Source organism: Penicillium canescens (assembly GCF_028828765.1).
Source record: "Penicillium canescens strain IBT 15451 chromosome Unknown utg000008l_segment0_segment0, whole genome shotgun sequence".
NCBI classification, from domain to species: Eukaryota; Fungi; Ascomycota; class Eurotiomycetes; order Eurotiales; family Aspergillaceae; genus Penicillium; species Penicillium canescens.
In genome coordinates, this window is record NW_026703970.1 from 345,875 (window position 1) to 369,773 (window position 23,899).

At 50.9% G+C, this 23,899-nt stretch overlaps 11 protein-coding genes across 11 annotated transcripts; 5 read left to right on the forward strand and 6 right to left on the reverse strand.

The window, feature by feature from the left end:
• Positions 1 to 95: 95 nt before the first annotated feature.
• Positions 96 to 620, reverse strand: N7446_011003 (uncharacterized protein; the record flags this gene model as incomplete). Its single annotated transcript, XM_058519746.1, has 1 exon — positions 96 to 620. The coding sequence occupies one exon, from the start codon at positions 618 to 620 to the stop codon at positions 96 to 98; it is 525 nt and encodes a 174-aa protein (XP_058367270.1).
• A 219-nt stretch (positions 621 to 839) lies between these two features.
• On the reverse strand, positions 840 to 3,470 carry N7446_011004 (uncharacterized protein). The gene is made up of 2 exons (XM_058519747.1): positions 1,198 to 3,470; positions 840 to 1,144 (listed from the first exon to the last, which is right to left on the reverse strand). The coding sequence occupies exons 1-2, from the start codon at positions 3,408 to 3,410 to the stop codon at positions 976 to 978; spliced, it is 2,382 nt and encodes a 793-aa protein (XP_058367271.1). The 5' UTR covers positions 3,411 to 3,470; the 3' UTR covers positions 840 to 975.
• A 151-nt stretch (positions 3,471 to 3,621) lies between these two features.
• On the forward strand, positions 3,622 to 4,392 carry N7446_011005 (mitochondrial 37S ribosomal protein bS18m; the record flags this gene model as incomplete). The annotated part of the gene is made up of 3 exons (XM_058519748.1): positions 3,622 to 3,757; positions 3,862 to 4,097; positions 4,183 to 4,392. 3 exons carry the CDS (start codon positions 3,622 to 3,624, stop codon positions 4,390 to 4,392), a joined length of 582 nt encoding a protein of 193 aa, XP_058367272.1.
• Positions 4,393 to 4,721: 329 nt separating this feature from the next.
• On the forward strand, positions 4,722 to 6,670 carry N7446_011006 (WD40 repeat domain-containing protein; the record flags this gene model as incomplete). The annotated part of the gene is made up of 3 exons (XM_058519749.1): positions 4,722 to 4,737; positions 4,790 to 4,878; positions 4,940 to 6,670. 3 exons carry the CDS (start codon positions 4,722 to 4,724, stop codon positions 6,668 to 6,670), a joined length of 1,836 nt encoding a protein of 611 aa, XP_058367273.1.
• A 307-nt stretch (positions 6,671 to 6,977) lies between these two features.
• On the forward strand, positions 6,978 to 10,366 carry N7446_011007 (FUSC family protein; the record flags this gene model as incomplete). Its single annotated transcript, XM_058519750.1, has 6 exons — positions 6,978 to 7,019; positions 7,079 to 8,395; positions 8,446 to 8,854; positions 8,909 to 9,994; positions 10,052 to 10,213; positions 10,266 to 10,366. 6 exons carry the CDS (start codon positions 6,978 to 6,980, stop codon positions 10,364 to 10,366), a joined length of 3,117 nt encoding a protein of 1,038 aa, XP_058367274.1.
• Positions 10,367 to 10,849: 483 nt separating this feature from the next.
• N7446_011008 (TADA1 family protein) lies at positions 10,850 to 12,388 on the forward strand (the record flags this gene model as incomplete). Its single annotated transcript, XM_058519751.1, has 4 exons — positions 10,850 to 11,057; positions 11,184 to 11,458; positions 11,516 to 11,624; positions 11,724 to 12,388. 4 exons carry the CDS (start codon positions 10,850 to 10,852, stop codon positions 12,386 to 12,388), a joined length of 1,257 nt encoding a protein of 418 aa, XP_058367275.1.
• Positions 12,389 to 13,131: 743 nt separating this feature from the next.
• N7446_011009 (amidohydrolase) lies at positions 13,132 to 13,963 on the reverse strand (the record flags this gene model as incomplete). The annotated part of the gene is made up of 4 exons (XM_058519752.1): positions 13,132 to 13,307; positions 13,357 to 13,450; positions 13,507 to 13,524; positions 13,601 to 13,963. The coding sequence occupies 4 exons, from the start codon at positions 13,961 to 13,963 to the stop codon at positions 13,132 to 13,134; spliced, it is 651 nt and encodes a 216-aa protein (XP_058367276.1).
• Positions 13,964 to 14,947: 984 nt separating this feature from the next.
• N7446_011010 (MFS transporter) lies at positions 14,948 to 16,500 on the reverse strand (the record flags this gene model as incomplete). Its single annotated transcript, XM_058519753.1, has 3 exons — positions 14,948 to 15,772; positions 15,826 to 16,282; positions 16,337 to 16,500. The coding sequence occupies 3 exons, from the start codon at positions 16,498 to 16,500 to the stop codon at positions 14,948 to 14,950; spliced, it is 1,446 nt and encodes a 481-aa protein (XP_058367277.1).
• A 389-nt stretch (positions 16,501 to 16,889) lies between these two features.
• Positions 16,890 to 19,802, reverse strand: N7446_011011 (U4/U6-U5 snRNP complex subunit PRP6; the record flags this gene model as incomplete). The annotated part of the gene is made up of 2 exons (XM_058519754.1): positions 16,890 to 19,323; positions 19,423 to 19,802. The coding sequence occupies 2 exons, from the start codon at positions 19,800 to 19,802 to the stop codon at positions 16,890 to 16,892; spliced, it is 2,814 nt and encodes a 937-aa protein (XP_058367278.1).
• A 176-nt stretch (positions 19,803 to 19,978) lies between these two features.
• On the forward strand, positions 19,979 to 21,363 carry N7446_011012 (dimethyladenosine transferase; the record flags this gene model as incomplete). The annotated part of the gene is made up of 5 exons (XM_058519755.1): positions 19,979 to 20,120; positions 20,176 to 20,213; positions 20,271 to 20,495; positions 20,544 to 20,608; positions 20,679 to 21,363. The coding sequence occupies 5 exons, from the start codon at positions 19,979 to 19,981 to the stop codon at positions 21,361 to 21,363; spliced, it is 1,155 nt and encodes a 384-aa protein (XP_058367279.1).
• Positions 21,364 to 21,435: 72 nt separating this feature from the next.
• N7446_011013 (GTPase-activating protein GYP1) lies at positions 21,436 to 23,647 on the reverse strand (the record flags this gene model as incomplete). The annotated part of the gene is made up of 8 exons (XM_058519756.1): positions 21,436 to 21,600; positions 21,655 to 21,747; positions 21,802 to 22,685; positions 22,735 to 23,198; positions 23,268 to 23,381; positions 23,462 to 23,471; positions 23,540 to 23,555; positions 23,627 to 23,647. The coding sequence occupies 8 exons, from the start codon at positions 23,645 to 23,647 to the stop codon at positions 21,436 to 21,438; spliced, it is 1,767 nt and encodes a 588-aa protein (XP_058367280.1).
• Positions 23,648 to 23,899: the final 252 nt, after the last annotated feature.

The window sequence follows — 23,899 nt, forward strand, 5'->3', positions numbered from 1 at the left end:
TTTGTACCATTTGCATCGGCGTTTTGAAATTAGAGATTACATACACCCCTGTCTATCTATGCATGTTCTATCACCTCAACAAACAATACCCAAGATCACAGCGTCAAAATAGCACCCATAAACGCAATCCAGGCAGGCAAATCCGCCACGACCATCCTAACCCGATGAACACTCAACCACATCTCCATATCCGCCGTAGCACCAACCCCACTCTCCCCCTGATCCTCTTGCACCGTCGAATCCTCAAAATTCCTCCGCGCTGGCCCAGCCACAAAGGGCACAAAGGCCAAATGCCCAATAGCACCCACAAGACCAACCCAGTAGAAGAAGGTAGTTTGCAGCGGGCGACTGTGAGAGGGGTGATATTTATTAAAGAATAGCGTTGCAGTAGCCGAAGAGATCGTGCTCATGTTTAGTGCGACGACGGTCCATATTGCTCGTTTGAAGACTCGGTTGTACCAGGTTGGGAGGACTTTGTCTGAGGTTTGTCGGATTGATGGTGTTAGGAAGGCATTGTTGGTGATGAGTTCTAGTAGGGCGTGTGCGAGGGTTGCGGTGCTTGTTGCTAGTGGGATTGTTTGGAGGAGGGTTTGGGGGTTGAAGATGAGTCCTGAGGCCATTTTTGCTCTGGTGGAATGTGTTACAAGGAGAGTATTTAGACTATGGATTGGGGGTTCATGCAATGATGGGGCGATGTCGGGGTTAGTTGGACTTTGGGGCAAGTTCGGCCCCTTTCTCCAATGATCTTGGTCTTGCACTCAATTGTATCTATGAGTATTTTACGGAATGAAAGATCTGTATTGCGGTTTAGGATGGGACGGGATCGAACTAGTTAGTAGCTTCAGAGGAGGTCAAGTAAACTGCTTTTATCTACATGTTATGCTAAAGATGCCGTAGGACACAAACGACGTAGCAGGAACAGTTGCATGATTCAAAATAATATACATTGGGTTACGTGGTCTCGAGATATATGCATTAAACCACCACCTCATTGACGATGCCATCGAACTTGAGCCCCTCTTCGTGCTCAGTGCGATTCGTCTTAACCAGATGTTCCCATTGCTCGGGATACTTCTCGATTGCCCACTTCTCAACCTCGTCCTTCCAGTACTGATACGGGATAGCGTTGTAGAAGAGTCCGATACTGAGGATGTATTAGCGGTGCTCACAAACCGGAAATCATAAACAAACACTCACGTATTGCTGGTTGGAAGGACTCCAACCTCAGCCTCCATGTTGTTGATGGCCTCGGTTGCCAGATCGAATTCGCACTGCGCTGCCACGGCTTCCATGTATGCTGAGTACAGCGGGCGATCCAGAGTGATTTCCAGCTTTTTGACCTTGGCAATCATTTTCAAAGCTTCTTGGGCACCATTGTGGTGCTTCTCGCAGACCTTGAAGAAGATCCTGATGGTATGGCGAGTAGGACCTTGCTCAGACTGAAGAATTTGTCTGAAGATATCCATGCTCTTCTCTGGCATTTCGCATGCAGCGTAGGCCATCATCAAGCCATTCAAAATTCTGGTAGTTAGGTCAACTTCCACGTCCAGCTTCAGCATATTGTGCACGAGTTCCAGATTGGTGGCATCAGCCGTGCGAGACAGTCCCTGAAAGCAGCGGGCGTAGGTGTCTGGCTTGGGGCGACGGGAGAATTCCTCCGCCTGGCGCATGTGTCCGAATACTTGGACGGCAAGATCACTGCGCTGGCGTTCGAAGAAAGAAGACATAATCTTAGTACGCATTGGGACACCTGTCTCTGGGAATGCGATTTTCAGAAGCTCATAGACGTTCCATGCCTCTGTATCAGTCTGGGTCATATCCAGAATGAAGTCCGTAAGCGCAGTCCGAACCCACATCCTCATTTCGTCGTCGTAGTTTCCCAGCCTTGGACGCAAGAGATCTGAGACAGCCTCCAAATCGTGGCGGTAGAGAAGCAGGTGCGTCAATGCTGCAACGGTCTTGGGGTCCAGGCGGACGTTGTCCTGGAAAAGAGGATCGAGGAGGGAGGAAATTTGTTGGAACAAAGCGTCCTTTTCTTCGGACCGGCAAAGCATCGTGATGAGCTTGTTGGCAAGTGGCAGATTTTCAGTTGTGAGGGAATTTGGGTCGACCTTGTCTTCCAAGAGCTTCAGTGTCTCGTTGACATCGCCAGCCTGGATGCGGGATTCCAATTGCAAAGTGTAAGTTTGCTCATCCGGCGAGAGGCCCCATTCTTCTGCCAACTTCATGAAATCAGCAGCCAACTGGGGTCTCTCGAGAACATTGGCAAATCGAAGCAAATCATTCACAACGTCAATTGTGATGAATGACTTGAGTCGCGGGTTCTTCGCAAGCCATGCGACAACCTTTTGTGCAATAGCAGAAGCGTTACTTCCCTGTGCTGCTTCCCAAAGCAGCATAATCCTGGCAGTGTCCGGGCTGGGATCATGCGGAAGAGTCTCATAAATTGCTGAAGCCCACTCGATTTGAGACTTGAAGATACAATATTTGATGACAGCTTCTTTTGCGGCCAGGGAAGGTTCGGGTTGGTCGGAGATCGAGAAATTGTAGACAGTCTGGACTGCGTGAAGCTGGTCCTGGTCAATGAGGAATTTGAGCAGCTCAACATGAGAATTGCTATCAAACTTGTTGCCATGGCTTTCGAATTCCTCGACGATTCTCCGCACCTGTCGCAGATCGTCTTTCAGGGCGAATCCTTTGAGCACGGTGAGCCAAGGCGATGGTTTAGCCTTGCGCAATTGGCTCATATACTTCAAGACAGTATGTCTGGCCTCATCGGGATTTCCATTCATAGCCGTGAGATTAACATAGAGGATGATAGCTTCTCTGCTAATCTTATTCGCGCCAAATCCATGATCCACGCACAATTCATTATATGCGAATCGTCCAATGCGCAGGACGGTCTCGCGAGCCTCCTGAGGAATTTCACATTCATTAAGCACATACAGCACTTTCTCAAGGTTCTCGATCGAGAAGACATTCTGGAACTCTTCTTCCTCCAGCTCGCTTTGTTGCTTCTTCAAATGCTTCCATGTGATATTCAAATGGCGAGCTTGGAAAAGGTTTATAGTCCCTGGTGTTTCGAGCCGTGTAGCGAAAAACACTTGGAATGCCTTTGCGAGGACATCATTGGGAGGAGGTCTGCTTCTATCGACAAGTGATCTCATCAAATCTGCCATTGGCTTCAGACCTTTCTCGGAGGGTAGAGTAGTCGATTGTCCCTCGGAAGCTTGGGACATGTTGAAGGCGAATAGCGTACGACGTGGCATATATGGGAGGCCGGGAAGAGGAGCTCGTACACGGAGAGGAGTTATTGTATGGAGCAGCCGGTTTCGATGGCATTGTGAGAAACGAAGCGGCTCATTGTTGATGATTGCCCGGAAGACCCTTCTGGTGAGGTGGGACTGCATGGTGTATTGAGAGCTGAGCTCAACGCTCAAATCGAGCCGAACAGAAGTATTGGAGTCTCGGGTGGGAATGTATGGGAGAGGTCGCGACCTGGAGAGATCTGGACGTTGCTAGGCGGAAGAAGTCTTGGCGAAAAAAGATCTCAACTCCACGTCGGTCCCGGACTCCCTGCCAAAGCCATCAACGTCTACTAATCTAAGAGACTCAGACAATATGTCGTTGAATCTCTTCTCATCATCCTTACTGCGCAATGTCGCGACCACCGCCAATGTCGGCTTGTCGACGAGTCGCTCGAGCTCAACCGCAGCCATGAGCGCCTTCACTTCGCAGCGCAACACAGGCTCACAGCGTATGTGCTACCCCTACTGAACCAAATCGTCGCTTTTCTCTCCGAAAATTGGATATTGGGAGAATGGCTCGAATGTGACAACAACCGCTAACGTTTTGCGATAGACTCCAATGTGCTCCAGCGACGCCGGCTACCAAGCCGCCTGAAGTACCTTGAGGATCAGAAGGTGCAGGGTGAGAGCCGGGCCCTGGAACGATTCCAGACTCGCGAGTTCAAGGCTGGAGACATCTACGCCCCTCACGATCTGAGCCCAGCGGAGATGAAGAAATGGGGAAAGCGCCAGAGCCCTCACTCGGACGCTTTTGACGCATTGAACTTGAGCCCATTGGACATGTACAAGGTATGGTTGGCAGCATCCCCTGTTATCTTTGCAAATGCGACATATTCCTATGACGAACATCCGCTGACACGGCCCTTCTCAATAGAACTTCGCCGTTATGTCCGAATATATGACCTCCATGGGCCGTATCAAGCACCGATCGGAAACCGGCCTGCGACCTGTCAACCAGCGCAAGATGGCCAAGGCACTGCGACGAGCTATCGGTATGGGTCTTATGCCCAGTGTTCACCGACACCCTGAGATCATTGCATCTGAGATGCGGGCACGTATGGAGGGCCCTGGTGGCTTCTTCTGATTTGGGTATATCATTTTTGGGGCCTGGGATAGATCTTGATAGAAGATATTCTTGTATAAGTACAGGCCGGTGCCTGGTTGAATGGGCACTTCATGTATTATTACTTAGCGCTATGCATTTATTTTCTGAGCTACCTCGGTTATGTAGTGATATACTCCGTAGATCCGCAGACTACATATATGATAGATGCTCTACTCTGTAGTTAACGAAGTAGACAAAATTGCTTAGCTGCAGCTCGGACGTGGCTGGTGTTCCCCGCTATTGTGGCCGGGTACGTCAGTCGATAAACATCCTCCCCTCCTCCAAACACTTCCAAGTGCACCCCAGCAATGTCGCTTACGAATGGTGAGATCCTGCAACCCTCATATAGTTCCTTGCCGTCCTGACAATCTCCAAGAGTCCATTTGGGCTGCGAGCCCCTCAACCACCCGCGGCCAGCCCACCCAGCTTTCCTCCGATGCCAAAGGCGAGCGATTGGCCTATGCTGTACGTCTTCCTGATAGCTCCCTCCAATGGAATTGTATAGATCTGACACTATCCACTACAGTCCAACAAATCAATCTTCCTGCGTTCAATTGATGACCCTGCGGTCGCTAGACAGTACACCGAGCACAAGGCCCAGACAACAGTTGCGCGTTTTGCCCCATCTGGCTTCTACGTTGCCAGTGGTGATGCTGCTGGAATTGTGAGAGTCTGGGACTGTGTCGGCGAAGGAATCACCAAGGGCGAATACAGCATTGTCAATGGACGAATCAACGATCTAGCCTGGGACGGTGACTCTCAGCGCATTATTGCTGTCGGTGACGGCAAGCAGCGATACGGACACTGCATTACCTGGGACAGTGGAAACACTGTTGGCGAGATCCACGGCCACACGCAACAACTCAACACTGTGTCAATTAGGCAACAGAGGCCTCTGCGTGCTGCCACTGCTGGTGATGACCGAAAGACGGTCTTCTACCATGGAGCGCCTTTCAAATTCAACATGGGAATTGCAGACAAGCACACCAACTACATTTATGGGGTTCAGTTTAGTCCAGATAGCTCGCACCTGGTCAGCGTTGGCGCTGACCGGAAGATCTGGCTCTACGACGGCAAGACCGGTGAGACCAAGGGTCAGATTGGCGAAGGCGAACACAATGGTAGTATCTTTGGTGTTTCCTGGGCCAAGGATTCCCGAAAGTTCGTGACCGCAAGTGCCGATCGAACTGTTAAGATTTGGGATGTGGAAGCTGGCAAGGCAACACAGACCTGGACCTTGGGAGAAGAAGGTGCTATGGCTGTTCGCGACCACCAGGTTGGCGTTGTTTGGCCCCCTGGAAGAAGCGATGACTTGCTCATCAGTTTGTCGCTTAGCGGTGACCTGAACTATCTGGTCGAAGGCACCCCCAAGCCCCGTCAGGTTGTCTCTGGGCACCAGAAGAGCATCACCTCTTTGAACCAGACCACCGTGGACAACAAGGAAACCCTGTGGACAGGCAGCTTTGACGGAAGAGTCTGTAATTGGGACGTTGCCACTGGCACTGCTGAGGAGATTGAGGGAGAGAGCCACCCCGGTTACGTTGCTGGGCTTGCGACAACATCAGAGGGATCCGGTAGAATTTATAGTGTCGGCTGGGACGACACCATCCGGTCCGTTGATGCTGCTGCCAAGACCTACACCGGTAGCGCTTCGAAGCTTAATGGACAGCCAAAGGGCGTTGCGGCTGGTGACGTGACCGTCCTGGTCGGTGAGAGTGAAGCTGTTGAGATCTTCCAGGATGGCAAGAAGACTGGAGAATACAAGACGGATTTCGCAGCTACAACTGTCGCGGCACATGGCTCCATGGCAGCAGTTGGAGGCGAGAATGGCTCAGTCCAGATCTGCGCCATCTCCAGCTCTCGACTTTCTCCCCGAGCGGACATCAATGCCTCTCGCAACCCAATTTCTTCCCTTGCCTTCTCCCCAGATGCCTCCCACCTGGCAGTCGGTGACTTGCGAGGACGTGTCCTGGTTTTCAAGGTTTCAGATGGCAGTCTGGTTACTGACCGCTGGACAGCACACACCGCACGAATCACATCCCTTGCCTGGAACCCAGCGGGATCACACGTTGTGAGTGGATCGCTGGACACAAACATCTTCGTTTGGAGCTTGGCCAAGCCAGGAGACTGGATCGAGCTGCAGAATGCTCACAAGGAGGGTGTCCATGGAGTCGCTTGGGTCGACGGAGGCGAGAAGATCGTCTCCGTCGGTGCTGACGCTGCGGTGAAGAAGTGGAAAGTGGAAGGTCTACAATAGAGAGTGTATTTGCTATCAATAAATTATCAAGGCCGAGTTCAACTCCTGGCCAGTTCGAAATAAAACGTTAGATGTCAGGCATCGGAGAGTTGGCAGAGTAAACAAGAGTGAGTGCGTGGCGGTGACAGGCGGGAGGTGGCCGTAAATATTGTTCCAATCGTAGCCGGCCAACAAATTGACCTGCATAGCTCTCTGCGCCTCCGCTCGTTGTCTCTCTGACGTCTCGAGTCTCCAGGGAATTACTTCTCCGCAATGAGGCTCGTACAATGAGTTTGCGCCAAGTCCGTGACGTGAGACAAACCTGAAGATGCCGTCTGGAAGCTCAAGCTCGCGCCGCTTGCGCCCTACAGTATGCCCTCATATTCTGTCCCATGTGGGAGTTTCAAGACCCGCTAACATCCGCCGAAGCTGCGTCAGGCGACCTTCGTCCTCCCAAAGACAGGCCAGCGCCTCAAAGGCCTCGTGAACCTCCGCAATTCTACGCCAACCGACGAACACGATGAACGGCGCGGACTCCTCACGAACGAGATCCAGACACATTATGATGGATATATCCCAAGGCTCTCCCGCTATATGCACGACACGTGGGAACAGGCGAGCCAGTTTGCGAGATCCGAGCCGGGGATTGGAGTGTTGAAGTACAGTCTCGCGTATTTCATCGGATCTCTTGCAACGTTCATCCCCGCAGTCTCGGCGATGCTTGGACACCAGGATGGGAAACACATGGTGGCTACAGTCACCGTCTACTTTCACCCTGCCAGGTCCCAAGGTGGGATGTTCAAGGCCTTGATCTGCGCGTTCCTGGCGTTCTGCTATTCCTCTTTCTTGACCATCACGAGTATGTTTGTGGAGATGTTCTTCCAGGATACACTGAAGCAGCCTGTTCTTGGCCACGCAGTGGTTTTGATTGTTTTCTGTGGCGGTGGACTTGGTTTTGTTGGTTGGACCAAGCAAAGACTCGGAGATCCTTTGGTGAACGTTGCCTGTTCACTTACTGCGCTTTCGACGATTACTGTCCTGACGAAAGAGGGCGCCGTGCAGAGCGGCGATTTATCACTTGCTAAGATTTTCCAGGTCTTGAAGATGGTTCTGATGGGTGTGGTAGCTGTCATGGCTGTGTCTTATTTCATCTTTCCCATTTCGGCGCGAAGAAAGCTGCGCGCGAATCTTGTCACGGTCACTGATACATTGGCTATCATGCTGGCAATTATTACGGAAAGCTTCTTGAGCGGATCAGAGGAAGAGCTTGCATCGGCTGAATTTGTCGATGCAGAAGCCAGACATCGAAAGGCCTATGGACAGCTTGATAAGCTTGTTCGAGAAGCTAAACTTGAACATTATGTGTTTGGAACCGAAAAGGAGTATAGGCTTGAGAAAAAGCTTGTCCGCTGGGTGCAAGATATCACACACAACATGGGAGGGTTGCGCAATGCAGCGTCCCTCCAGTTCAGTTTGATCCGCGAGACTATCGCCCGTGAGTCTAGCTCAGCGGGTGATTACCAGGGTGCCTCAACTCATGCCGACTACTTTACACCCATTGAGCAATCGTGGTCATTCCCTGACGGGTCATTTTTGGAGCCTATCGTCGAGCGACCAGAGGAGGAACTGTCTCCTAGTAGCTCCATGCGTACCCGTCAAAATGAAAGCGCCCAATCGACACCCAGACCATCACTGCTTCCAGCAGATGTTTTTACTATTTTCATCTCGCACTTGGGGCCATCGATGGTAAGTTGGAAACGAAATGTTCTCTTTATATAGAAGCTGACTGGATGAAGCGATCGTTGGCATTCACATTGAAAGAAATATTCAAGGAAATCCCATTTGGACCTGCTCCAAACTACAAGGTCTCAGTGAATGGTCGTCTGCGGATCAGTCTTGACCGGGCTTTGGAACTATATAAAGACTCGCGCCAAAAGACACTTGCATCTCTATACCAACAAAAGGAAACTATGAATATGAAGAGCCACGAAGCCGAGGCTGACCTTGAGGAAGTCTCAGCAAGTTGTGGCCACTTCAGTTTTTCCCTTCTTGAATTCGGAGAACAGCTCCAAGAGATGCTGGCTATCTTGGATGAGTTGCAGCTCGAAGTTGAGGAGCGGCCTCACGGACGATCCTGGTCTTGGCTTAAAATCTGGCAGTGGCCAAAAAGCACAAAGACCGCCAAAATAGGTGATTTTGATGCCGGTAAGTACACACAGTACGCCAAAAGGTCTCTCGATGTTGTAATGACCTTTGCAGAGCCAACTCCCAGTGCACATACCAATAATCAGATCAACCACCGTCGCCATGCATCGGACGGATTGATTGCACACAACAGAGTGCCTGTTAACATTCGTGCCCACAAAGCACCCTCATCAAGAGATACGACGAAACAAAGACTAGGCTACCGTATATGGAAAGGCCTTGGCTTTTTACGAAGAGATGACACAAAATACGCCATCAAGGTCGGAGCAGGAGCTGCTCTTTACGCCCTGCCTGCGTTTCTTCCTTCGACTCGCCCTTTCTATACACACTGGCGCGGGGAGTGGGGTCTGTTGTCGTACATGTTAGTGTGCTCGATGACAATCGGCGCTTCGAATACGACGGGATATTCCCGTTTCCTCGGTACTTGCCTGGGAGCAGTCTGCGCCATTGTAGCATGGGAGGTCACGTCAGGAAATGTATTTGGCCTTGCGTTCCTGGGATGGCTTATGGCTATCTGGACCGGATACATTACCATTGTTCGAGGTAATGGTCCGATGGGCCGGTTCATCATGCTCACATACAACCTCTCTGTGCTATACGGCTACTCTCTTGCCCAAAAGGAGGCAAACAACGACGAAGACGAAGGCGGCGTGAATCCAATCATGAGTGAAATTGCCCTTCATCGAGTCGTTGCTGTGCTGTCCGGATGTATTTGGGGAATCGTCATCACACGCATGATCTGGCCCATCAGCGCAAGGCGCAGACTGAAGGAAAGCCTGAGTCTTCTCTGGCTGCACCTGGGTCTCGTCTGGAAGCGGGACCCCCTATCGATCATGGCTGAAGAGGGGAAGAATGTTGTGTACATGACTCCGCGAGAGAAGCTTGAAATCGAGAGATTCTTGGCACGATTGGAGTCTCTTCAAGATGCAGCGGGTTTCGAGTTTGAGCTGAAGAGTGCATTCCCTGAAGCCTCCTATGCCAACATTGTCCGCCGCACCCGCATCATGGTAAACTCATTCCATACCATGAACATCGAGCTGATGAAGAATGATCCTGCTACTGAAGGCGAGATCAATCTCCTTCGATACACAGCAGTAGAGCGACAGCAACTCTCTGCTCGCATTAGTCATCTATTATCAGGTTAGTATTTATGATTTGCATTTATCTTGTGGCGTATCGTGCTAAGCAAGATTTCAGTCATGGCTTCATCAATGAAGCTTGAATATCCCTTGAGCGATGTGCTTCCTAGCATTGAACATGCCCGTGACCGGTTGCTAGCTCGCATCTATCGCTATCGTCTGGACTGTGAAGCATCACAGCAGACCACAGATGAAGACTGCGCTTTGCTCTATGCCTACAGTGAGTTATGTCATGTTATCCTTTTCGATCCAGCGCTGACGCTTATACCCAGTCCTCGTGACCGGCCAATTATCAAACGAGATCATGGAGATCATTGCGGAGATTGGACAGCTCTTTGGTGTATTGAGTGAAGATGTAGTGCAGCTAGCTTGAAAACCTATTGAGCACATATTCCGAAAGGCATTCAAAATGCCATTGATCGCTATCGAATCGATCTACACTGTAGATGCCGAGATCTCGGAGATCAATGCGGAGATTGGGCAGCTTGAGGTATTGAGTGAAGATGTAATGTAGCTAGCTTAGCTTGAGGCCCTATTGAGAAACCCATTGAGGAAGCCTCTCAAAAATGCCATTGACTGCCATTGAGGCGATCTCCAATGCCAATGTGTAGGCTGAGTTCCGCGCAGGTCGATGTATCCGTTTCTGGCGGGGAACTCGCAACTCGGAACCTCCCTTCCACCCAAACCCATCGCAATCTCTTTCACCTCATCAGTTTCCATCATCTATTCATCGGTTTCCCGTATGAAACTATCTTTTCTTCAATTATTTCTGATTTGATCCCCAGAATCCTCCTTGATGAAGGCGTAGGTGCCGATATACCCTGCCCTTCGGCGTAGCCCGTCGCGCTCTCCAACCATGCAGATCGACCCGGCCGCCTTGAGTCGGAGTGACTCTGCATCAAATAACAAAGGTGCCGCGCCAAACGGTGCAGCCTCAATCAAGACTTCCCGGGCTTTGATATCGGTGCCGCGGCTGGACCTGGAGCATGCCTACACGGACCTGAAGGCCGCCATCGGAGACAAGTGGAGCGAGTACAAGGAGTCCACAGCCCTTTTCCTACTAGGTATGAGCTGAATCGCATTGGATGTCTGACAAGAGAGTGATAGCTCGAGCTCTAAGAAGACTGTTCCCTTTCTCCCCACGAATTGGACTTGGCTCGCTGACCTCCTGACCTCTTGCCCGTTTCTAGGACATTACAATCAGAACGAATACACGTCACGAGTCGACTATTTCCTATGCGCAGATCCGAAAAATGAACATCTACATAACAATTTTGTATGCGCGCTCATCGGAAATCTCACGCGCGACCTCCCCGATCATGGCGTCGCAAACTGGGTATCGGCCAATGATAAGCCATCGGCCATCTCGAAACCTGTCTCCGGAGATGCTGCGGAACAAAGGTTGAAGACTGAGGTTATGCAACTGCCTCCGAGGGATCGCCGGCGCATAAAGGCCATCACCGAGGTATGTGGTCTCGACAGCGATATCTTTTCTCCCACAGGCGGCTGACAACACAACTAGCGCGATAACTACGAGACATTGCCCACGGAGCTTGAGGAATCCCATTTGGTCAAGCAAATAAAACTACCCAGTCAGGTACCTGCAAGTGCAGGAGGGCTGAACAAGACCAGTAAGGCGCTACCACCCCCTCGACGGACAAGATATCAATTTCGTGCCCGTGGACATCCCTCTGCACACAATAGGCCCTAACAATTTTCCTTTGCTCTAGACTGGGAACTGGAAATCCGAAAACGATATGCTCAACCCCTCGCCGCAGAGACGGGTGAATTCCCCGACGCCGAATCCATCTATTCACGAATGGTCCCCATATGTTACGAAGAATCCCTCCCCAGCGGTGCTGGTCTCCCTTGCGCTGAATTTATGGCTATTGCGACGGAAACATTTGTCAAGGAAGTTTTGTCTGCGGTTTTCTCGCGCACACGTTCGAACGGACCTTCAGGCACAACCAACAACATGATGATGCGCAAATATCGACAACAACTTGAGATCGAAGAACTTGCATACACACGTGGGGAGATTGCGAAAGACGCTGCGACAGGCTTGCTCCCCGTTGAAGCACGTGAGGCTAGTGTTCGGAGACCTCTGGGCGTCAGAGACCTGCGGCTCACTCTGGAGCTGGGCGGCGGTGTTCTCGGCCATATGCCGCTCATTGTGGACCAAATCATGGGTGGGTACTTTGAAGACGAGCTCGAAACAGAAAAGCAAGATCGCTTGGAGGACGGAGTTGAACCGCATGAGGACATCAAACAACCCGCAGAAGACGAGATGGACTTGGACGAAGATGAATCTCTCCTGGATTGGGAAGGAGGCGGTGTTGGGGACCGAGAACAGTTGAGCTCATTGCTTGACGAGTGTCTGTCCATGGCCGCATGAGAATTTTATACCCACCCCTTTTTCCATTTTACCATTTCTCTTTGTTTTCCTGCGTGCTGTCACATTACATTTTTCATTCTGCTTTTTGTTTCTGTTCTCGGTCTGGAGGAAGGGAGGCTCACGGCGTCTAGGTACTACTAAGGGAGGCTGTCACCGTTGTGGCGCCGCATGATTTGCATATGGATTCGGAGTTTGAAGATATGTCTTTGCGATCCGTTCTCGATTGTGACTTTCTTGTCCTACTTTCCCACTCATTCCTCTTTCTCGGTCGTTATCAAGGCGACTCGGCGATGTATAATATCACATTCTTCCTACCGAAAGGACAAGCTAGGGCAGTTGAGACGGATTGAATCACGAGGAGGCAAGAAGAAAAAAATTCCGAAACAACGGCTCATTTCCCTGCTGGGGATAGGAGGTCAAGCTTGTTCGATACCCATGAATTCCATTCATTCACTACATTTCTTTCATCCACGTTGAAGAGCTGTTACAAGCTACGCGCCATCACACTTGTCAGTTGACTGTTTTATAAACGTAAGAGAAGATCGACCTAGGCGCAAATGTAGAATGAATCAATTTCCGTAACCCAATATAGAAGTAAACGTAGCTTCCTGGTAGTTCGCTGAACGCCTTCGACGTAACGCCGTAGATATACCTCATATCTAAATGAGAAATGTAGAACATATTTAGTGTCTAATCGCATATAAATCTAGCGAGTCACCTTATCCGCTCTTGTACCTTCTTCGCTAAAGCATCATCCGAGAGAATATTCCGCGCTGCACATGCCATGCCTTTAGCGGACGCGTCAAGAAAGCGCCATCACTTCCAGCAGCAGCAGTGAAGCCAGCTGATGGTCCCATGCTCCTGGCGCGGTCTCGATACTGAATGAGCATGGAAAGAGGGAAAACACAGGACATGTCGCCTAGAGGTATTAGCAATTGAGACAATGGAAAGCACTCCAGTGGACATACCCTGATCGGTAGATCCAGCTCCAGCAGTGGTTTTTCCCGAGTCACACTCGAGCGCTGTGCCAAAATTGGCCTCAGATCCGCGTATTCGAGAATACTAATTTCAATCAATATATGCCGATAATAATTGTGGGCAAGTTGACAGCAACGTACTCTGTGGATTCCATGATGCTAATGGGCAATGGCAGCTCAAAGCACTTCATGACCCCTTGAGTTCCCTTCGTTCTTTCAGGCTTCCACTGTGCACCTGGTTTTCACTAGTTGCTGCAACAGGGATAACATTGGCTGCCGCTCCGCCATTCTCGATAATAAAATGAATGCGTTCGTGTTCCTTGATTTGCTGGCAGTGCAAGCCAATCGCACTATAAGCCACCGAAACCGCATCGAGAGCGTACACAACTTGATAAAGTGCAAGAGCCGCATTCACCGGCTTCCCCTTGAAAGAAACGGTAAACTTGGAGATAGAGAGTGATATGCCATACGCGGTACCAGTGAATGACGCTTTGAAGAACTGACTGGGAGCCGTATGGGTCGTAAAGCATGCATGAACATCCTCATAGGCGCCGGCCGAGGTGGCCGGCGTGCCTAGCAGCCTAATACGGCCTGGCATTTACCTCTAGCCAAGAGCGCGCATATGATCTGTTTGAACTTCCACTTTATGCCGTGGGAATAGAATCTAAGAATCAGAACCATTTAGACTAGATACTATGCCTATTTCATAATTGTAACCTACGTCTTATCATGAAGCATGGGACTCGTTTATCTCCAGTATATCTAAGTAGACTAGATGCTGCTTTCGTTTTTTTGCTACAATTGGTCATGGATCTAGGCTGAAGCGCGAAAAGTTTTCAATTTTCAAATGCCATCACCAGATGCGCATACTTAAGATATAATGTCTGTAATAGCTGTATCATGCGGTATGGTCAAGTCAAAGAGTTGCGCAGCCGCTACGCATGCGGTTAAGGGTAAATCTTCTTCTATTTATTTGCGACAGAGCTTCTCAATACGAATTAATTGGTCTCTGCAGTACAAATTTAGTTACCCTGGGACATTTTCTATTAAAACGCACAGAATATCAATTTTTTGCTAAAGAAAAGTACTTTTCGTGAAGCTAAGACTTCTGCTTAGCACCCAAGCTTCACAAACGTTCAATCTGCATATCCCAAATCATGGGGTCCGATGCATCCTGCGGTGCACTAGTAGAACTTGTGCAGATTTTTTCTCATTGCCCCGGTGCTGATGAACAAGGGCTATTATGCGGGCCTCTAGTCGATGTCTGAGCTTCAGAATGGACCGTCCACAATGCGAGCGGTGGCTATTGTTTGCTGGGGCATCGGTCCACACTAGGGCTATCATCAGGAGATCCCAACAGTGCGGCTCCCCGTATAATAGCAATACATCTGGAGTACACTTGGCTTCTCGAGGGCAGCATCACATGTGGTGTAAAACCGGCTTGATACCAGTGAACTGGTTTTTGGAGAACGGTCATCTCAAGGCGACTGGGCCGGAAGAGGAATTGATATCACGGTTGCAAACAGCAGTAAATGAATGCCAGTGAATTAGGCCTCAAGAGGCGTACTTGATCCGTAATACATCACAGATTGACCTGGAATCGTGGGTGAGTACGAATCCTCGCTCCATACCTCCAGAAGAGAAAAGGCACGGCACACATTGCCAACGCAATAAACGCCAACAGCGAGTTGCCCCACCCCAGCCCTAGAGCAGCATACATCGATGGCCCAGCCAAAGGCAACAAAGCCCCGACCAACGACCGCAGCGCCGTGTTAGCCGCCGTGACGGATGCAGCATATCGAAGATACGAGTCAACCAGATAAGTGCTGGCACACATAAAGACCGTCATCAGTCCCACAGCGAAGACGCCGGTGCCTAGGATAGGCACAATCCAATGGGTGCCCGCCTGGGCTGACCAGCCATACCAGAACAAGCCTACAGGCATGAACCAGCAGCCGACCATCATGGGTAGCAGACGGGATTCAGGCGTGAAGCAGCCCCGTTGGATATGGTTGCTAGCGATGCGGTTTGCCACGGCGCCGGTGACGACCAAGCCCAGCATACTCCCGATACCAAAGCCCAGGTACGCCAGCCCGGCGATACCATGCGAGAAGCCGTATTTCTCCTCGAAGATGGAGGTGATGGTGGTGAACATGAGGTAGAGATAGCCGTACGTCGTGGCGGCAAACAGCGCAACGAGGAACACAATCGGCGAGCCGAAGAGCAGCTTCAACGGGCGGGCTAGCGCCGAGAGGAACAGCTTCGGGTCGAGTTTGCCTTTGTCATGGATTGATCGGAGGTCAGGGTTGCCAGTGGACTTGCGCAGACGAGCAGCCTTGCGCTCAAGGACGACGGGGCCATAGGATTCGCGATACCAAATAATAGTCAGGATCATCATCACGCCAGTCTATACACTGTCAGCTTTAGTGGGTAAAAAAGGAGGAAGAACTGTAGACATACTACAATGGCAATGACCCAGAACACCCAGCGCCAGCCTTCGGCTTCAGCCAGAAACCCGCCAGCGACAGGGCCAACGACCGGACCGAGGATAGGGCCCATAGCCCAGATGGCCATGATACCGGCTCGCTTCTCCTTGGGGACCATATCGGCGACGGTGCCAGAGCCAATCGTCAGAGGACAGACACCTGCCATGCCGGCCAGTAAGCGAAAGACAATGAGCTGCGGCATAGTTTGGGCGAGGGCGCAGGCGATAGTAAAGATGAGGAAGAGCAGGTTGCAGCTGTGATATAATGCCACACGGCCATAGATCTCGGAGAGAGGGGCGATGAGGAATGGACCGAAGCAGTAGCCCAAGATGTAGACAGAGACGACGAAGGAACCCAGCATGCTGCTGGTGACGTTGAATTCTCTCATTACATCGCTGACTCCTGGGGTGAACATTGATGAGGCTAGAGGACTATCTAGGTGCGCTGATTAGCCTCGTTCAACTGGAAGTACCAGCCGGACTCACGTTATGAATGTATTAAAGGCCATCAAGACCAATTGGCGTCCTTTTTTCCATGTGGGCCAGTTGAATGGGTTCTCTGTATCATTTGGGCCGTCGAAATCGACGAGATTGGCATCTTGTTTGACCTCCTCATCGTGAGGAACAACCTGTTTCTCGAGGTCTGCCATAGTGTACAGAATATCTAAAAGACTACGAGCCATCGCTACAGATATATACAAAAACCGGGTACCGGCACGACTTCGGCTGTTCTATACATATCACCCCGGTGAATTCTCCACAGCCCTGTCAGTTTGGCCAATCGCCGGCATTCTGGCGTCAATTGTGGCTTATGCCGGAGTTTCTATGCGGACATAAAGAATGATTATGCGGACATTTTTGGTTAGTGGTGTCTCCATCGTATCACTTTCTATACGCGGGTTGGCCCCTTTCTAGATTTTCACGTTGATTTCCATTTCTGGACAAAGGCTCTAGACTTTTGCTGTCTGATACATACATCCTTGTAATTCAATTCCATGGGCTCTATACCCCCATAACGCCTTTGAAAAGACCAAATCAGCTAGTTGATGGTATTCGCGACAAGCTTCAGGATTTCCTCGGTAGATCGGTACGCATTGACTGGGTCCTTAGCAATGGACTGCCAGATCTCGCCGTGCTTGGGTTCCATCGACGTGCACTTGGAGACGACATCTGATCGTTTTTCCTCAGTGCCGTGCTGCATAAGGAACTTGTAATACCAAGCCCAGCCATCACCGTAATCGCTATCGGCAACAATGGCCTTCTCAAACCAGGTCATGGCCTTTTCCAGACGACGCTCACCCCAGAAGATGCGAGCAACAGTGATGAACAAGATCGGATCGTTCTCAACCTTCTTGATAGCCTCCAAACTGCGAGCCTTGCGCTGAGCCCGCGGCTCGAGGTGCCAGATGCTTTCACTCCACAAGAGGCCTGATGATGGGACTTCCTGGATAGCACGTGCCATGAGAACCTTTGCCTGGGCAATATTGTTGGCGCGGCGTTCAACGCGCACACTTTCAGTCCAGAGCTCAGCGCTCTTAGGTACAGCCAAACGAGCACGGTCAAGAACAGACCGAGCTCGGACGACGGCACCGGCCTTCTCTTCCAAGCGGGAGGCGAGAAGCCACAGGGCAACAGATTTGGAGCAGGCTCGAGTGCCTGTACCATATGCCTCTCGTGCTTGTGGGAATTTGTTCTGTGTTTCATATAGTTGGCCCTTCATCATCCAAAGCTTATCAGCCTTCGGGAAAAGCTGCAATCCTTGGTTGACCAAGTCGAGGGCGTCGTCGGTGTTGCCAAGCTGGCGCTCGAAAGCAACGCTCTTGATCCAGACACGATCTGTGCCTGCTTCGCGACGAGCCGTGGCAAGAAGCTCTCTGGCCTGGTCGGTCTGCTTGGCGTCGGCCTCCAGCTTGACAGCGGCCAGCCAGATGTCTTCGTTGTTGGGGTTTTGGTTGAAAGCACGGCCGAGGACTCGGCGTGCGTCGTCAATCTCGCCGGACTGCCACTTCTCCTTGGCGAGTTGGAGCCAGAGCTCTTCACTCTGGGGGCATGCCTCTACGGCTTTCTCGAGCACCTGCCAGAGTGCTTCTTTGGTGCCATGATTACGCTCCAAGTCTGCTGCTGCCAGCCAGATTGACCGGCGATTGACGAACACCCGCAAAGCGTAGGCGTAGATGGCACGGGCGGTCTCATATCTACCACGGGCAATACTGGACTTTGCGTCATCCATCCAGATATCCTTTCGGTCGTCATCCTCGTCCAGTCCCCATCCGAGTGTCTCTTGGATGATACCGCCACAGGTAAGTACAGCGCCTTCTGCTTCGCACTTTTCAGCTTCCGTAATCCATTCCTCTCTCTTTAGCATGGCATTCTCGCGAGCCAAAGCCTGAACAGCACGTTTCATAACGTTAACCCTAGCAAAAGTGCCCATCTGTTCCTGGAGTCGAGCTGCGGCAATCCAAATCTCGTAGCTGGTAGGGACGGCCTTGCGAGCAGCGTTCAAGACCTTTTGTGCGTTCTCTGGGGTTTCTAGGCGAGCAAGGGCAAGCCACAACTCGACTGATAGAGGGATCATCTCGACAGCCTTTGCCAGAAGCAGACGCGCATCAGCGGGATCTTCTTCCAGGTTGACGGCTTCCTTCCAAATCTGAACGGATTGAGGTATGTGTAGAATAGCCTGTCTGAGAACGTTCTTCTTGGCGCGAGTGTCGGTTTCTAATTTCATGGCTTCGGTCCAAAGTCTTGTAGACCGGTCATTGTTCTTGATGGCATTTGCTGCAATGACCTTGGCGTTGTGACCTTCATTAAGTCGAATATTTTCCAACCATGCGTCTTCACTCTTCGGACAAAGCTCACATCCCTTGGCGATGAGGTTTCTAGCGGCCACGATCTTGCCAGCAAGCTCCTCAAGACGGGCGAGTGCAATCCAACCAGGAGCGTGCTTCGGGTTGGTTTTGGTGACGGATTCCAACAGAGTCCGAACTCGCTTGATATCGCCCACCTCGACTTCACCGGCTTTCACTTCTGATTGCGTCAAACTAGTCAAGTAGCCCTTAGGGTCGATATTCGTGGCGCTTCCTGATGATGTGTCCGCAGATGATCCCAATGCAGCCTGGTCAAGTCGAACTTTCAACACTTTATCACGCGCCGCGCCGATGTCTGCAAAGTTTGTCATAGTACCATCGGCTTCTCCATCACCGGCATCTGGTTGCGCTCCATCGTCGGCGACTGTTGTACCGTATTGGGCCGAGTCTCTAGCGCCAGCGATGACGCTATCCGGAACGGCGTAGAACCGCTGTCGAAGGTTCTGCTTCTCTCGTCGATTCTTGCCCGTCAAATCACCAACCTCGGGGAGGTTGGCCCAATCTTCTTCAGACACCGAGGCGAGGGTTCGTTTCAAATCGGCGAATTGTTGTTGGATCTTCGGGTTTTTGCGATTGTAATCTTCTTCTTCGAGTTTTTCTCGGGCTTCCCTGTAGGTGGCGAGCGATTCAAGTCGGTACTATGTCCAAACAACCGGGGCTAACCCGATGAACAAATGGTTTTAAGGGGAAGGGGAGTATAAGACTAACCTGCGAGCTTTCCGGCGCCTGTCCATCTTCTCGTCTACCTCTTGGTAAATGCGGTCTGCCTCGTCGTCCTCTTGATCGAACTGTCCGTATGCGAACAGTCCCACCTCATTCTCCGGATCCTGGAAGCGCTCATCGTCTTCTTCCTTCTCGTCCTCTTTCCCTCCTTTCTCGCGCGATTGGTTTCCGTAGGCAGTAGGTGCAGCGGCTCCTAGTTGCTGTGCTCTCTTGTTCAGAGCAGCTTGGATTTGTTCGGGTGTAGGTCCTTCGCGCGCCGGGCCAAGATCGGAGCGAGTGGTGAAACCGGTCGCACCACGACCAAGACCAGCGACATAATTGTCAGGCGCTTGCTGGCTCAGGAAATCTTTTCGTCCGGACGCCATGTTGGGCACGACACAGCTCAGGAAGCTCGAGGTCACGGCGAAGGAAAGGCGGGCGTGAGAAAAGTTAATCCGGTGCCGGCAATCTTATCGGCCAAAAAAAGTTGCCCACATTGAAGTCGATGCGCAGGTCTTCTTCTTTCCTTACTTCTTGAACCGTTGAGGTTCTTTCATACAAAATGCCTAAAGTCGCGAGACAGAAGCGTAATAATGCTTCACAAGGCCTTTCAGATGCTGCTGCCAAGACCAAAGCTGCTCACAGCATCTTCAAGATGAACACTGATATTGGCCAGCACGTTTTGAAGAACCCTGGTATTGCAGGTAGGCTATTCTTTATCTACAGTATATCTGTTATGGCTAATAATTGGATGTATAGCTGCTATTGTGGAAAAGGCCGAGCTCAAGCAAAGCGACGTGAGTTCTCGAGGCAATTAACTAGATTTACAAACACTGACGCTATACGATCTCCAGATCGTCCTTGAAATCGGCCCCGGAACTGGTAACTTGACAGCCAAGATTCTCGAAAAGGCGAAGAAGTGTATTGCCGTTGAATTGGATCCTCGTATGGCTGCTGAAGTCACCAAGCGATTCCAATCTACCCCATACCAAAAGCGTCTGGATGTCATTCTTGGAGACGTGATGAAGACGGAGCTCCCATATTTCGACGTCTGCATCAGTAATACCCCTACCAGGTATGTATATCCCACGGCTGCAAGGGTCATGACTGTTTCTAATGCAGTATAGATCTCCTCTCCTCTCACGTTCAAGCTTCTGGCTACATCTCCGGCTCCTCGCAGTTGTATTCTCATGTATGTCATTGCCAAAACCGTCTTGCGAAAGCTATGTGTATCATCAAGATCTAACGTAACTCTCATACAGGTTTCAACGTGAATTCGCCCTGCGATTATTCGCCAAGCCCGGCGACAAGCTTTACAGTCGACTTTCAGTCAACGCGCAAATGTGGGCCAAGATCGACCACATCATGAAGGTCGGCAAGAACAACTTCAAGCCCCCACCTCAGGTCGAGTCCAGTGTCATCCGAATGGTTCCCAAGAACCCGCGGCCACAGATCAACTACGAGGAATGGGACGGACTGTTGCGCATTGTTTTCGTGCGTAAGAATAAGACCCTTCGGTCTAGTTTCATTGGTACCATGAGCATTATGGACATGCTAGAAGGAAACTACCGAACATGGTGTGCACAAAACGACATCCCGGTGGAGGATGGTCCGGCCGAGGTCGCCAACGACGATGCGATGGCAATGGATATGGGCGAAGAGCAGGAGCAGGCTCCTGAGGAGCCCGCCGACGAGGTCATGGACATGGACGATGACGATGTCCCTGACTTCTTCAAGGAGGAGACCAACGCTCGCATTGAAGCAGCGCTTAAGAACGGAGCGTCGCGCAAGAAGCGAGGCAAGGTTGCAGAGCTCGTCCGTGAAAAGGTGCGCCAGGTCTTGGAGGATGAGACTGGACTCGCAGAGAAGCGTGCGAGAATGTGTGACGAGAATGATTTCTTGAAGTTGCTGTGGGCATTCAACCAAAAGGGAATTCATTTCAACTGAGCGAAGCACCATGTCTCTGCCCGGAAACATCCCATGGAAGCCGGGAACTTGGATGATGAATTATGATTACTATCAATAAAAGATACCATTTTCAGGAGGAACATCCCCAGCAGGCCGAAGATGAGCGCGCGAGTCCTGGAACAGACTCTGCCAGATGAATGCCTCGCTGAGTAAGAGCTCAATGTCTTTCTCGGTCCAGTCCTTCGTAGGCAATGCTTGGAGGAACATCATAACCTCCTAGGTTGATGTTAGTATATCGGGAGGGTGGCCATTTATACTAGCAGTTCATACCTGGAAATCCATCTTGACCAATTGATCCGTCCACTTGACCAAAAATGCGGCGCAAACATAGAGGTGGAATCGAGAGAAGCCCTGCTCCTCGGCCTATCATGACGGTCAGTATCCGTTGAAAGCACCTCCAAGTAGACACAAACATACCATATAAGTATCCCACATGCGTATCGTATTTTTGATGTTCATTTCCCGCATGAGCAAGCAGTTCATCCATCGGAAACTAAATTGCATAAATTCCACACCCTCTTGCTCTAAGTGCTTAGCGAGTGTCGAGTCGATGCGCATTGTCAAGTCCCGTAGCGCTCTGACCTGTCGATGAATACCGGGCTGAGCATATATGTAGTTGTCCTGGATACCATCCAAAAGCTTTGTAAGACACCAGAAAGTGTCGGCTTCTACCGCGTCCAGCACGCTTCGGGGTAACTGGCCGGGATCCATGCCTTGTTCAATATTCAGATCGGTAATGTAAACACCTAAGAAGACCTGCCAGAATGGTGTTACCAGGTCGTTAATACCTTGGACGTAGCCGCTTGCCGGGTGACGAATAGCCCAGACGTAGAGGATGCGCTCCAAGGACCGTTGAGTGGCTTCGTATCCATACAACGGAATATGAGGACTGGTGCGCGGGACGTCGATACTGATTTGATGCCAGACTGCTTCATCCAGTCCTCTGCCGCGACTCTTGGTCGAATCGGGCGGTTTTGTAGAGCTTGCTCCACTGCCTCGTTCAAAGGCTTGTCGGACTCCATCAAGGTATTCCTTGCGCTTCCGCTCTAGCGTGGAGATACGACGCTCGCTATTTGTAGGGAGATATCCCAGCAGAAGTTGCCAAGTCATTGGCCGCACTTCTTCCGGAACGCCTGACCAAGCGAGATTCCGTAGCTCAGTGGGGGATACCGTGCTTGCCTGCAGAATGCGCTTGAACTTGTTGATTCGTGTAAGGCGACTAGAGTGGATGTCTCTCTCTTTCGGCGATGCATTTGTGGGTGGCGGAGAGTGATTAATGAGGTTCAACGCATTGGCAGGATCTAGGGCCAATTAGCACAAGCCAGTCTTCTTCCCTCGACCCATACATACCTTGCAAGATGTCTTTGTATTGAGGCCGGAGGATCTTGCCCTCTCCCTTCCGCGCGGTTGGATACATTGGCGCACCACGTTCTTCCGCAATGTCTGCACTGTCCGCCCGGCTTCTGTTATTCGAGGCCAACCCATATCCAAGTGTTGACAGATTGCCTCCAGCCCCACCACCAGTATCCAGATTCTCCGGTTTTAACTGCACGGACCGTTTTCTTCTCATACTAGCCAGGCTAGGAAGCCCAAATTCATCTTCGTCGTCGTCGTATACAATCTCGTCATCATCATCTTCATCATCTTCGGTGGGGTCACGACTCCACTCGTCGACCCCTGGGGTCATAATGCCAGGATAGGGTTGGCGGGGAGGCGATGCGACCACGTTTCCTGGCCTGCGATTCAAGTGCGATGCAACATTGGTAGCCGATGACTTTGGCGGGGTTCTGGGGCGTGAGTGGGAGGATGTAGCTCTGCCAAGAAGACACATTGTCAATCACCATTTCCGCAAATGGCGTCCGTAGGGTCGCAGGGGTACACACTGTACAAGATTGGCATGGGAGTATGATGCGCCAACAACTGTATTCGGACCATATATCTTCGATCCCTGGTTTAGAGAGGTGTTTCGGCTGGCCCAGAAAGGTGATTCTGTACGTCTAGAGAGATAATCAGCATTGTATGCGCTTTACAGCTTAGATATAGCTGCAGAATAGAAAATACCAGGCTTGCGACTTACTCCGAATTGTCTGCCAAGTTGAAAAGGAGACCATGTGAGCTATAACTGTGATTGAAATGCAAGGGGAGAAGCACTCACCAACCTGAACCATCTCCTGGGACACAGTTAGCTTCAGATCATAGAAGAGAAGTGCAAGATCACGACAACCAAGGATAGGTAGCTTACCTGCCCTTTTTTGTTCGCCATTGTGGGAATTCAAAGTGATCTTGATCTCATGGGGCTAATAGATGTGCGGGGTGGCGCTGCAGCGTGCCGTCCTCCAGGCCATGTAGGAGCTCAGCAGATTAAAACAGCATCGTAGAGTAAAGAGACAGGGTAAATAAGTAAATTAAGAGCAAATCTGGGAATCTGATAATATGCGCTCAAGTACAATTGCCGTTGAGTCGCAAGTCGGGAGTAATCTTGTTAGTCAGCCCACCTCATCCCTTGAAGTTCTTC

Excerpts from the sequence above, each read along its gene's own strand:
- N7446_011004 (XM_058519747.1), bottom strand. The coding sequence starts at position 3,410 with ATGCAGTCCCACCTCACCAGAAGGGTCTTCCGGGCAATCATCAACAAT. Across the intron at positions 1,145-1,197 it reads GTCCTTCCAACCAGCAATAC|TATCGGACTCTTCTACAACG; the intron begins GTGAGTGTTTGT and ends ATACATCCTCAG.